The sequence below is a fragment of the Centruroides vittatus genome, unplaced genomic scaffold (genome assembly GCF_030686945.1).
Source record: "Centruroides vittatus isolate TY-2023 unplaced genomic scaffold, ASM3068694v2 contig_1351, whole genome shotgun sequence".
In the NCBI taxonomy this organism is placed as follows: domain Eukaryota; kingdom Metazoa; phylum Arthropoda; class Arachnida; order Scorpiones; family Buthidae; genus Centruroides; species Centruroides vittatus.
Genome location: NW_027120860.1, coordinates 22301 through 37003, shown reverse-complemented (window position 1 = coordinate 37003; position 14703 = coordinate 22301). Strand labels below are relative to the sequence as shown.

Sequence of the window (14703 nt, the reverse complement as noted above, 5' to 3'; positions counted from 1 at the left end):
TTTAAATTGTGGGTTAGTATACTCAGGGCAAAGAGTAACGAAACATTATTTAAATTAAGTAAATCGTAGAAAAATAAGGAAAATTAATTTTGTGAGAGAAAAAACACTTAGTGTTTTCAAAAAGATTACATTGTTTTGGCATGATTATTTTTTTAAATTCAATTTTCTTTTTAATATAAATTTTTCAAAAAGAGTTCCTAAACCACCTTTTTCAACGAGCTGTAAAATGTTAACTTGCTAAAATTTTCTATTAAAAAAAAAAAAAAAAATTCATAAAATTTGTGAATTTTAAAAATTATTTGTTAATAAAAACAAACAAACTTGACTATTTAATTTTATAATATAATATTTATTATAAAAATTTGTACCACATTGAAATTCCATTTACTTCATATTAACATAAAAAGTTTGATTTTTAAAAATTTTTATTAAAATTGTTAGTAAAACAACAATTTTAACCTTGTAGAAAGGTCTTTCGTAATTAAAACAACAAATAACAATATCAGGAATTTCAACTAAAATGGCTCTAAAATGGAGAATTATCAATAGTTTCAATTTTGATGCATTTAAAACCTTCAAGATCTTCACATCTTCCTACAAATAAATAAATTATTCTAAAATATTTTTTTTTCTAAATTTTATTAAAAACTATACAATTAAAATTATAAGTCAAAATTAAATTAAATACTTTTGACACGATGATGATGACAATGTTTCGATTTTTCTAGATGAAAATTTAAAATTTTGATGTATTTAAAGGCTCATATCAAACATGCATTCATCCTCATCCTTTGAGAAATGGTTAGAATTTTCGTTTAAATCTACAATACATCAAACAGGAAAAAAATCAATACAATTAAAAATTTTACGAGAATTCAAAATAAAAAAGACTTCGCATAATTACACAATGAATGATCGAAAATTAATTCTTCCGCGTCGTAACAGAGTTTCAATATTGTAGTTTTACGTAGACAATCCATGACTAAATGTAATTTGTAATAAAGTTCATTGACTAGTATGACATCTGTTGGAGTAAAATTCGGCTTAATTAATTTTGTGTGTTCGGTTTTCCATAAAAGTTCGATGTCTTTATCTTCGCTTCCTATGAATAATAGTAATAAAATGGTATCTGCAATTAGACTAAATAAAATATTTACCAAAGTGATGAATTGAGAAAGTGTGTGACAGTTCAGTTTCAGGAGTTATGTGCAGCTTTCTGACACAATGAGTTTGCTGCCTGGTAAAACTGCTTTAATTCAGAGCTAAGTAAGCAAGGCAATGAAAATAGCATGCTACAGGACAGTGACGTGAAACCAATGAAATCATGTTTTTGATAACGTGATTTTTATCCTTTTTTATCAATTTTGTACACTCAAACCTGTTTTTGTGCGGTCTTTTTTCGTGCGATTTTTTATACGTGCAATGTGTTTTGTGCAATTATTTTTGTGCAGTATACCAATTTGATTGAAATTCATATATCGCGCACAAAAAATCACACAAAACAAATTGCACAAATAAAAAATCGCACAAAAATAGACCGCAGAAAAACAGGTTTGAGTGTACTTTAACTATTGATGTTTTGAATTTTTGACAATTTTTGCGTTTCTTGGCAGAAATTCTACCAGAAAAATAATTTTTTTTTTTTTTTTTTGCAAAATGATCAATTAAATGAAAAGTTTCCAATTGAAGAAGTGTTTCAGTAATTAAAGATAATAAAAGTGGAAGAGCTAATGAAACTGATAAGGAGTAATTTTTCAAAATTGAGCAAATTACTGTTACAAACGTAATTTTATAGGCACAAGTTATTTAACCGCATAAGATGTAAACTGGCAATCTGCAAATTTCTACATTCTCCTGTTACCTATGGTGATATGACTGGTGTATAATGTAGAGAAAGCGAATGCTAATTATCATTCAAAAAATACTCTTTTCAACTAAAGTACAGATGATCTTGGTTCACAATAACAATTTTTAAAAAATCCAGCAACGAGTTTCTCAACTATTCAGGCAACATCTGTTATAAAATATTTTAAAAATAAAATATCATATTTTTAATTATTATAAAATGGCAAAAAACTTAATTTTGAGCGTAGGGATGGATTTTAATTTAAAAAAAAAACTGTAAATGTTAATAACGAGTAAAATCGTCAAGTTCAACCCTACTAGAGATACACACGACCACCATTATCTCCTCACTCCCTCGACTTTTAATTACCAAAATTTAATAGCATTAATCTCCCTATTAAACAACCCCCGTTGCATAATTTCAGAAATTTTTGACAAAAAGCACAAGAATTATTAAGCTTCAAACAGGGAGAACAAAATCCTGTTCCCAAATACTAACATTCACACATACGGAGAAAGCATTGGAATTTCTTTTGCATTTCTCGACGTTTTAAGGACCATAGTCGAAAAATATAAAAACCTTGGTGGTCATTTTTTGACCGATCGTAGTACTTTCTTTCTCTTATATATAACAGACGGGATAGTAAAAATGAAAATTAAAAGAACTCACCTGCTTCGAGGAAAACACACGTGTGTAAGCGATTCAACGATTTATTTATTTTCGATGCTTTTATTAATTTTAAAACAGGCACGACTTCGTTGATGATGGTAGAATAAAATGTTTCTATCACGTCTTCGTTTGACCGAGAAGAAAATCCCAATCTAGGAAATTTAAACTTCTTTTCTTCTCGACTATAATAACGCCCAAAATCCGTGAATATCACGTAACACAGACATGGTTTAATACATTTTAACTAAAAAAAAAATCAAAATATAAAGTTTAAAATTAAAATGCTGTTCTTGAAAAAGAATATAAAAATTAACCATTTGATTATATGTGAGCCTTTTAACAACAGAAATTTTTAGAGCGCTCTCCAATTTCTCTGACAACAAGTAATTCATTATCCATCGTAACATTTCGAAATCATTTTCATATTCGTTGTCTGATAACTTCTACATAATGGATGCAAAAGTATTTTAATAAATTTATATTCTATTCATATTTTTAATGTGGAATGATCTACAGAACCATAAAAATTCGATATTTAAAATAATTAAAAATTGTATTACCTTAAAAGCTTGCATTTTTAACTTAATTGATTTGCAACGTTTTCTCGAAACTACATCAGATGTTTTGGTTATCCTTAAAATCTTTTGTCCATGTGCAGCTTCTATAGATTTGAAAATTTTAAAATGTGGCAAATTATTATTTAAAACATCTTATAAAACATACTTCTAAACAGTTGAATAATTTATTATTAAAAACTGACCACGAGTATTAACATCTTGCTTAACATTTTCATCATCATGGACATCGTTTCTTTCATTACAAACTTCTTGCTCATCGCAGTCTAAATACGAATATAAAGTAACTTCCGATTGCTCGTCCTTAAGATCCATTGTTAAAACCAATTTATTCCCTAATTCATAAAAAAGACTTAAATTTTATAATAGTTTTGTTATAATGGACATGTTTCTTACTTATTAATCGTAATAAGCAAGAGATTGTAGAACTTTTGACAGCATTAATTATAAAATGGTTACGTAGCGTATAAGTTTCCAGTTTGATTTAAAAATCTTCTAATTGTGTCTCAATGTTCTCCTGAACCAATAATTCATTTAAAATGTAAATAAATTATTGGACATTAGTTGCATCATATACACAGAAGCAAGCTTCGCATATACATGGTGAGGGTAGAGGGAATCAAGGAGGAGAGGGAAGTATCTTGGAGGACGATGGCATAGATCATTGTAAGCAAAAAACTACGTAAATACGGGCAATATTCTCAGTAATTTAAGAGATAGAGATACAGCTGTATGAAAGTTGCTCACTCCTCCTGAGTATAATTGGTAACTGTAGTTCTAGCGTTATAGGTTATAGTTCTGCCGTATAATCGCGTTACAATGACAAAATTAAGCCTGTTCATGCCATGTCAAACTAGTCATGTCAAACTAGTTCATATGACTAGTTTGATTTTTAAGTTTTATATTACTGTTAGCCAATTTACAACGGGATGTAATCGATGTTTTCACGAGTCGAAAGTACCGATTTTCTATCATATTTTTATCCTTTTATGAAAAATTTACTATTCTACTTTTATAAAATTATGCTGCAAAACAATTATATTTACTTATTTATTGCTGAGTAATTAAGTTATTTCTATTTGTCTGAAGGTATTAACTCTTCAAATAAATCATAAATACACGACAAATTTTTAAAATTATTCTGTGATTTCGTTTTAACTGGAAGCTGGCGGCTAATTACGTCTGTTCTATAGATTAGTCTTTTTTACATTCAACAGATTTTCCATTAACAAAACTTACTGAATTAATATGCATTTTTTTTCTACAATAAATTAATTTTTACAATACAAAAAAGTTGAAATTTCTCCTGATAGTTTTTTAATGATAAGGGAACAATTTAAGGAATTTTATAAGAAAGCAATGGACACAAATGGAAACTGAACGCGAATCCTTGTGGCATATTTCATCACGTCATTCAAAGACAATTTAATAAAGAGTAATATTTCTTTTCAAAACTATTTTAACTGTATAGTTTTTAATTTCTCCGCTAACTTTTGTATTTTCTGGAGTTTTGTACAAATATTTTCTAAGAATTTTTAATAAAATTAAATAATGCACAAATATAAGGTTTTAGTAGTGTATAGAAGTTTTAAAACCAAATTTTCCCAAATTGTGACTGTTGCTGATTTTAAACAGCTTTTTCTTCACTCACTCACATATTGATATTTGCTACTTACCGATCTATTTTATTGCTGCCCACTCTCTTATTGAGAAAGTTTCACAAGAACTAAATAAAATTTATTTGATACTACACAAATTTTGTAATTCACCGAACGTTGCTACGGTTAGAATATGCTTTCCCATACTCAATAGAAAGGCTCAACTGAAGCTCCGAATGATACATTTGGGACCTTAACAGAACTGTAGGGCGCACTCATATGAACAAAAAAATCAAAGGAATCATACCTCTACGACCGACCTTTCGCGAGATACAGCTCTCAAAATTACTCTATGTGATATAGTCATGTTTTTCCCCCCTATCTCTGTTACGGCTTCTTAGCCAACGGGAATCTTAGCCAAGTACAAGTTCAGGATTGTCGATACTCGAGAGTCCGTACCTCAAGGTTCGAATCTATTCTGGGGTATATGTTCGTTCTTGCTCCGCACTCAACGTCCTAACAACAAGGGACCAAGTCACAAACTGTCTGATCCTACCGGTTCCTCTCGTACCGCGCAGGATTACTATCGCAACGACTTCCGTTGCCGCGGCTAGGGGTCTTCTGCCTTAGGGGTGTTTAGTCATAATCCCACGAACAATAGCTTCGCGCCACTAGCCACTCGAAGAAGCACATGTACCAAGTGTCCGTAACAATCTCCACCCCCACGGACGTGTGTGTTTTTCTTTGTATGTAGGTGTGTGTATGTTTATGGCTGTTTATGTTTAATATTTTTTCCCTTTTGTATTTCATCTATTTCATGTTTTAAGAGATTTTCTTTCCTACATTAACATATCAGATGGCATTTCCTAATTAGTATAGAAAATAAATAATTATTTACAGACGTTTCCTATCCAACGTGGGTTAGATTTAGCTATAGTATACAAAATGGCGGCTCGTCTTTAATTCCAGCAAACAGAAGAAGGGAAACAGTGGGGACTCACGTTCTAACCTAACCTATTCTAATAATTTTGTTGGTAATAATTATGTTAATTTATTAGACTAGGTTAGGTAAGGTTAGAACGTGCGTCCCCACTGTTTCCCTTCTTCTGTTTGCTGGAATTAGAGACGAGCCACCATTTTGTATACCATAGGTAAATTTAACTAGGGCCGGATTTACATAAGGGCATTTGGGGCCTGTGCCCAGGGCCCCCACAAAATAGGGGCCCCCACAAAACTAAAAAAAAATTATGTTTAAACATAATTTTTTTTCTATTACCGCGACAGCCTAGTGTGGCCTAATCATGAGGGCAACAGGCAGAGAAAACCAAACCCGGGAAGAAACCTATGAAACATCGGAAAATTTCGGGAAAAAATTTCACATAGGTATTTTTCAGTTAAGTTAAAATAATTAGTTTTACACAATAAAATATATGTATGTTTACAATAACCTTATTTTTAAATGAAATTTACAACTTCCTAGTTCAAATCTAATTGAAAGTACAGTATTTTGTGTAAATTTTCTAAATCATCAAATTTGCCTACTCTTAAAGGGGAGGACCCCCACCGAATTTGTGCCCAGGGCCCCTGGATTGGTAAATCCGGCCCTGAATTTAACCCTAACGTGACTTTTTCAAAACCATAGATTATCTTCAATTTTCTTTGAATAAGAAAAGCTCAATTTATATTTGGCCAAAAATAATTATAAGATAGAGTTAAAGTTCATTTTTAAAGCTTTACGTAACTACAAATAACAGGACAAAGTCACATTATGCCATTGTCCATTATGTTGCCTTTGTTTGCCATGCTTTAATACTATTAATATTTAATTTTTTTTTTTTTTAGGTTAAGTTTAAATTATTTAAATTTAACTATTCTTAATATAATATTGTATCATTCTATCTTAAAGTCTAGTTGGAATGAAATGTCTACTGGCAATACCCTATATTGTAACCTTGCCAGGCCTTCTGGCAGGGTACCCCCACCTCATGCCACTACCATGTATCGTAACAATCTTCACCATCTATTCTACTCTATCGATCTGTAAACAAATACTTGCAATTCAATCTGTCCTTTCGTATAAATTATGCCATATGTAACTACTTATTCTTATCCTCTGTAATTCCATTACTCATTGCAACTCATGTAAAAACTATGGTACAACCATTCCATCTAGATGTTAATTTACCATAAATACTGTAAAAATGTTACACTCAGCTATGTTTTGACGGTAGTGAGTATGCGCGTATGTGCCTTAATAAAAATTGAAATGAAAATGAATGAAAATGTCCATTATGTTAAAACTTTCACCGTTGTACTTTTAGGTTGATTTAAATCATAAAATTGGATCATACGTTTTAATTTTCTTCCACAGAATTGTTTTAAACTAGTTCATCTATTGAGGTAATATTGATATAACATTTAATACTATAATTTCGATTTCTACTTGAGCTGGTAGGAACACTTAAGCAGCACTAATGTATGTTACTATATAACGATAATTTATAATTAAATGTTAAAATATACGTTAATTTACTTCAATATAAATATAAAAATCTATACTTATCAATAAAATATTCAGAAACTAATTTGATAAACTTCCAAACCTTTTCATAATCAGTTTTACTCATTTAATACAATCCATTTTCGCACAATTGTAAAACTATTTTAAATACGTAAAAAAATAATATTTTTAACTCAAAGTTATCATTTAAAAATTTATTAATTTATATTTTTATTATGTTATTTATATTTAACATCCATTTGTTATTAGTTTACTACATAATTAATTTATTTATTAGGTAGGAAAGCTTTAATTCTTTATGTAAATGATAAAAGTGATGTTTTAAAAAATTTTTTCATTAAATATTTTCAAAGATTATTACTCATTTTATAATAAAATATTAATATTTGATGATAAATTTTTAAATAAAATAGCAAATTCGTTTAATATAAGTTATTTAAACAATCAACATGAAAATTAGTGAAAAGTAATTGAATGCAATATCAATTCTTTACTGTTATGAGCATTATTTATATTAAAAGTATAAAATATTTTTTCAAGGTATTTATTCTTGAGGAACGCGAGTAATAACGTGAATGTATCGAGGATATCAATTGCCACGAACTGGTTCGGTGAATAGCCCTATAAATATACGAACATCTTGTATTGCAATCCACCATCTTGTATTTCATTTTAAAATACCGAACTTGTGTTAGTATTGACTAAGCAGGTTAATTGTTTAAGCTTTAATTTGAAAAAATTACAGACCTATAAATTACCACTGTCGTCCGTTGTTCATCCGACTGCCCTTCCTTAATCTCGAGAATGGAGTTAGATACATAAATGTCAAAATAAAATATAGAAACATTATAGGCAGGAGGCCCCGATTAATGGTATATGAACTTCCAATGCAAATCGAAAGTCACGTTAATTCAATTCAAGTATTTTCCCCCGAAAGCAGTTAATAGATGACCGGCACGACTCTTTTGCTAACAGGAAAAGTATGATGTACAGGAGCAAGCCACTACTAATTTCAGGTAGTGAGCAAATATTTTAAATGAAATAAATTAAAAATATAATTAAAAATTGCAGCTCGGCATTGTGACGATGTCACTATAAATATTGCTCGTTTGTATTTTTAGATTTTAAAAATAATATGGTAGATTGTTACGAAATGTTCACTTACGTCAAAGAATATTTCTTCCATGCGAAACGCTCGTCATTTCTGTATATAAAATGAAATTGTCGGTTACGAGACCTTTGTTTATAAGCTTCTAGAATGTTTCACACTAATTATTTACTGGAGGGGAAATAATCCTAGCGGGGAGCAGGAGAGGGTATATATTGACTCGTGGTTGAGAGAGCGACTTTTTTTTATTCTCTGTGCCATTACGGGAAAAACGCAACAATGTGTCTGTGCAAGGAAAGAATTACGCAAATTAACGGACTCTGCTTCAATCGACGAGACGACCAGGAGAAGACAGCTATTATACGACACGAAAATTTGAGGAACTTCTACCATAATAGTGCCTCCTCTCCCCTGTATTTTCGATTGTCTACTGACTGTAGGATTGTCATGTAAGAAAATTCACGGATTAGACTAATATATAATTAGTCGCAAAAAGACAAAATGTCTGATTGTAACGGGATTCTAAAGCGTTGTGATATTTGAATACCCTCTGAATATTGCGTGTATCGAATCTGATGTTAACTGCACGTCGTGTTGAGAAAATAAAACTTACGCTTCAATTTTAATACATAAAGAGTTACTGTTTGACTATGAATGGCATACAACGTATGTTTATGTAGACAAGTACAATGTTAATGATGATAGTTAAAGAATGAAATAATAAGATTAACAGAAAAAAACACTGCAGGCACTCGTTAATCCGGCATACCCTCAATTATGATTGCTAATGCTATTCCGTTTGCACAAAAGTGCTAGTCACGCTCCAAATTCTCTTTTTCTGTTGCACAGTATTACATTTGAGTGCACGGTAATATTTTTCTGGTGTTTGCAAAAACAGAATTAGTATCGAAGAACGACAGATCACATCGTTAGTGATCTTAGGCGTTTTAATCCTTCATTCTCTCAGTAATTCGGTACTCTCGCTAATCTGACATCTCTCTATTCAATGAATGACTGGATTAGTGAGTCTACTTGTAACATAGATTGAAATGCAGTTTAACCAGTCTATCTCAAACCTTTTTATCTCGAAATTTATTTTTCACCTGCATTTTCAGTCTAAATTCAATATATTTTCCAAGTTTATCTGAAACAGTTTTCTTCCAAAACCTCTATATCTGAAATTACCAAATTATGGACTGAACTGTTAATTACAAATTCAAATGACATCGGCTACATTTCATACCATAAATTGTAGTTGAAAAACATCTTTTGCAATACATTATACGAAGGGGGGGATGCAAAATTAGGCATACAGTTGAAAATCTGAGAAATACAAATGTTTGGAGTTCATTATTATTACTTTTATTATTTTTTATTAGTTTGTATTCCTTATTTGTGATTTAATTTGTACATAAAAATAAATGTTTTTTCCCCTATTTTCTCCCTGTATGTTTTTTCCATAATAACGACTGTATATCTAATTTTGCACCGTTCTGTATATTGTAGTTGCAATAACGATGTTTTTTTTTCTAATTGGCAACAAGTTTGGCTTGCATCTTATTGATTGAAGAAAGTCGCGCATCAGAAAGTATTGACAAACTATTTCTATTAAGATATGACAAAAATGTTTTATTCATACCTAAATACAGGTATGTACTGTATTTGCTATTGTATTAAAAAAAATACCGCACCTCCTATCTAAATAATTACTATTTATTGTGTGTGAACCTCTATATTACGAATCCTATCTATCTAGAATTATTTTCTCGTTCACGCAAGATTTGTAACGCGCAACTAATGCTTATATAAAGTAAAGTAATTACTATTTGTTTCAGGTATTCCAACATAAATTATGAAACCACTTAGCAATAGTAGTTGGTCGGAAGTTCGAACATGACCTCCTGGAGTTATCTGGGTTTTTATCACGTGTCTGATACCTAAACAGATCCTATCAGTCCAATCTAACATAGTTTTTATTATCTTAATTAGTTGATATTTAAAGATTTAATTAAATTTACTTAACTTTTTTATAATAATGAATATTAGAACTAATTATAGCGCAAAGAAAACAATAGTCGGTTCGGCAAAGATACCATTTTTAATGCTACAGGATGGGAAAAAACGTCATTTAACACCCTGCTACAGAATATGGAATGTACTGTACCCAAAGAATATACTATGAGCACATTATGTAACGTGCATAACTTTGTAACCGTTCGAAGTAGGTCAATAAATTTTTCAGCAATCAATTCCTTGTGAAATTCTGACACTAAATGATGTGTATCATGATTTCCTTCCCATTTACAGTTTCGGGGTTGCATTCAATATGGCTACCATCAAAATGGCGGCAGTGCGTGTAACACATATCAATCTATTTCCTCCTTGGTCTGTCTTCCTGAAATGGAAAAATTAACTTTCGCTATTGTGTGTGGCAATTCTTATTCTCAACACTTTTCAATGTTAGAAGTTAGAAGAATGGGTAAAAAGTTAAGAATTTAATTAATAACCATTCACAGAAGATTTTAATCTTTATTAATTTGAAACAGAAATCATTTACAAAACAATTAAAAAATTAATAAACATTATAAAGTGTAATTTTATAAAGGAAAAAACGAATATTTAATTATAATTTATTATAAACGTAAAATTATTATATATGCAAATATGCAAACATGCAAGTTAAATTAGTCTAATTTGGATTAATTTAACATCTCTGATAAATAATATTTGTATTATTAAAATACATTAATGAAGAATTTAAATACTGAAAAACTAATTTTAAAACAAAAAAAAATTTTTATGAATGTGTAATTCATTAGAAAAATTCATCGCCATCAGCGTATTGGTTTCGTGAGAATTTGTTGCAATTCTCTTCTCTTACACTTGTGGGATATTGTTGAGCTCTCAATAGTAAGTTCGGTTCGTACGTTCATTCTTTAATTTTTTAATATACAGATATTTCACGGAAGATTTTAATTTGTGTAATTTAATGAGTGCTATTGAAATGTCCATGTATAAAATTCACAAAATATAAATTAAAATATTTATATAATAATATAGCATTTGAAACGCTTGTAAAATGGATTGCAAATTTCCGAATGCAGCAAATAAAACAGAAAAAAACATCAGCTCGGACGAAGAAGAATCGGAAGTAGGTAGAAAAATGGATAGACTGTTCGACTTTTCGCTGGTGTACCCGAAAGTTATCGATATTCCAGAATTAACATATTCTGTTAAGGATCGAGTAAAACGATACGAAAGTTTCAAAACAGAAGAAAAACCTCTAATTGTTTTGAGAAGAACTCTTTCTGAGAAAGATGGTGAGTACATTATCTATAATATATTAGGGCATAATAATTTTTCATTTCCTTTAAGTATTAGATTGATAACTTGAAAATATGCGGTTATCCTTGTGAATTTCTTGAATTGCCTGGAGAATGTAATTTCCTAAACTTTAGGTTTTAAATTTAAATTTTCGCGGAAACTTAGTTTATTTCCCAACTTTTAGAATTAAGAAACCTTGCCTATTTTGTCTTGTTTTTTTTTCTTCCTTTATTTTCGAATATTTGAAATGGAATAAAATGGCACCGATTATCTAATTAAAGGGGGATACTTTCGGTAGAAATTCAGCTGTGAATGAGAAGGTTAAGATCATTTTTGGAGGAATAAAATATCAAAGAAACCGATCGTTTACATGTTACCTTTCGTGAGATATACTCCTCCGAAATCCTGCAAAATTAAGGTAAAATTTAAACGTAAATAAATCCGGAACTATTCCTCCAAACAACGCTAAAAACAGTATTTTTCATTTTTACTATTCTATAGGTTCACAAAACACGAGAAACTCTATTGCACACGCTATTACCATGTCCTGAATTGGTACATTTTAATATTCGATTTAGTATTACAATTTCTTGGCTCTAATATTGTCTCTAAATTGAATGTGAAGTTGAACTAAAGTCACAATAAGAACTATATATAAGTTTTCTTGAGAATCTAAAAATCACTTAATTTGGTTATAAGAATGCTATTTGCAGTGCAAAATCCTGTTAGTAATTTAAATATACAAAAGGATTTTATATTTAATCCTTACGGGGAGGAAACATTCGTTCGTTGGAGTTTTACAGAATACAATCTTTTCTGTATTTGAGAGAATACTATATTAAAATAATATTCTTCGTAATTCTAAGTAGCAGTGGTTCAGAAAAAATATATCGTAAATACAAAATTTTACGGCAAATAAACGTATTTATACTCAATTATGCAAGTTTATACTTGACACTATATCTACAAATAAAGAACGTTACTACAAAAACAAAAATCATATGTATTTTTTATACATAAAACTTCATTCGTTTTGCATCATATTTCATATTCCAGCTTGTAAAATGAAATCATTTTCTTAAATAGAAACTGATAAAGATTTGAATATATTTATCAACGCAGATAGTAAATTTTTCCAGAGATGCAATTTCACGAAGTACAGCACATAGTTCCATAACTCCTTTTCTCATTCGTGTAGAGATACAGCTGTAGCAGGAAAAAAAGTACTGAAAAGAAAAAAATCTTGGAAAAATTCTTTTGTGCCTTGCTAGCTCTTATGCCTTTTTACTATTGTTTATAAACTAGATATACTTTTTGCCCTGAAAATTGTCTCACTAACTTTTTAAGAATGGGTCTTCTTGAAATTTGATATCCTTTCTTTTCTGACATGACTTAATAAATGTCGATCCCTAGAAAAATGGGAGTTTATTCAGTTAAAAATTTGTTTAATCAATAGTTGTCTTGTTTATTTTTAAATGGACAAAAACAAGGTACGTATTTTATATATTTAAAGGAAATTCTTTTATGCAGGTTTGTATGTAAAAAATCATTTTACGGTTTTCTACATCTCATTTTATATAGATCACTATCATTGAAACTAAACTATTCAAGAAATGTGTCTAGAAATTGAAATGTATATCTTGTAATTAAAATATACTCTGCATTAATAAAATGATTCCATCAACTTAATTTTAACTTTGATGTTTTTATATTAAACATTAATAAATGTTTGTCTTGAATTTAATAATTGGAGTTTTCTGTCACACTTTTTTTTTCAGATAAAATATCCAATCCGGTCGATAAAAAGATTACAGTAAAAAGTTTCGATAAATCGAAATCCACTTCACAAAATGTTGCTCTAGATAATATTTGTGAACAACAAACTGAAACTGTCTCTTCACAAATAAGTAAAAAAAGCAATATAAAGCAAGCCAGTGCAATTACAAGTCATTTTGCAGCTGAATGTAAACGAAAAACAGATGTTTTCCCTATACGAAGAGTGAAATCTGAATCTCCAATTATGACTAAGCAAATGAAAGAAATTGCTACGTCTTCACTCGTTCCCTAAAACAGGAAAGTGGACCAGAATTCACCAAAAGCAAAACAGATAAACGAAGCATTCCGAAAGTTCGGCATACAATCCTAAGTAAAGAGAGAGCTAACTTAAAAGCCGTTAACAGTAAGATGAGTGATAAAGATGAAAAGAAAACTAGTAGAAAACAAGTAAGCGAAAAATCAGAAGATACAGCTTCTGGTGCAAGCATAAATACAGAATCTTCTTTTGTAAGCAGTTCAAGTTCATCTGAATCAAGTTTTGAAACTGTTGCTGTTAGGACTCCAATACCAACAGTTTTCAAACTGCCAAGATGTCGTATCGCAAAACGATGTAAATCTGAAAAAATGCAAAGTTTTTCACAAAAGGAATTTGACAAAAAAAGTATTAGCGATGCGAATGTAAATTCGCTAATTTCCGATCAGTCAGTAGATTCTAGTAGAACGATTAGAATAAAAAATATTATAAAAGTTACTGGCACTCCAAGAAACTATGGAGCAGAATCATCATCCGTAATAAATCCAAGAAATGTAGTCGATGAATTAAAAATGGATGTCAGAAGAACTGCGAAAGAAAGTAAACTTAGAACAGAAACTACTGCTGAAGGTTTGGATGAAAATATTCATATTACTGAAACAGACAAAAATCCTGTTTTCATTGTCTCTAATACAAAAGAAATACATAAATCTTTGCAAAATATGGATGCTTCCAGAATGGAAAGAAGCAAAGAAACTGGTGGCATATATTCTGAAGAAACAAAACCTTTAATGGAAATGATCGACAGCGCTTCTAAAACTAGCCATAAAAAACTTGCCAAGCTTCCTACTCTTGAAATGCCAAAAGTTGTACACGAACTGCGAAAAGCAATTTCTATCATTTGATCAGAATGAAGATAAAAATAAAGAAATCTATAATTCTCCTAAGCCTACAAAAAATGAAGTTGAAGGTGTTTCCATCACTAATCCAAATAAACTGGCTGGTAATATTACCAGTTTTTCAGAAAATAGTT

General features: G+C 30.0%; 1 protein-coding gene across 1 annotated transcript; it reads right to left on the bottom strand.

Annotated features, from left to right (window-relative positions):
• Positions 1-704: 704 nt before the first annotated feature.
• Positions 705-3105, bottom strand: LOC136990889 (uncharacterized). Its single transcript, XM_067289342.1, has 5 exons — positions 3076-3105; positions 2830-2958; positions 2516-2759; positions 905-1102; positions 705-821 (listed from the first exon to the last, which is right to left on the bottom strand). Exons 1-5 carry the CDS (start codon positions 3088-3090, stop codon positions 754-756), a joined length of 654 nt encoding a protein of 217 aa, XP_067145443.1. The 5' UTR covers positions 3091-3105; the 3' UTR covers positions 705-753.
• Positions 3106-14703: the final 11598 nt, after the last annotated feature.

What these genes read in the sequence shown, in the direction of transcription:
- LOC136990889 (XM_067289342.1), bottom strand. An exon ending in GGCTCACATATAATCAAATG is followed by an intron (nt 2,760 to 2,829) that starts GTTAATTTTTAT and finishes TTTTTTTTTTAG; the next exon opens with TTAAAATGTATTAAACCATG. An exon ending in AATTTTCGATCATTCATTGT is followed by an intron (nt 822 to 904) that starts GTAATTATGCGA and finishes GATGTATTGTAG; the next exon opens with ATTTAAACGAAAATTCTAAC.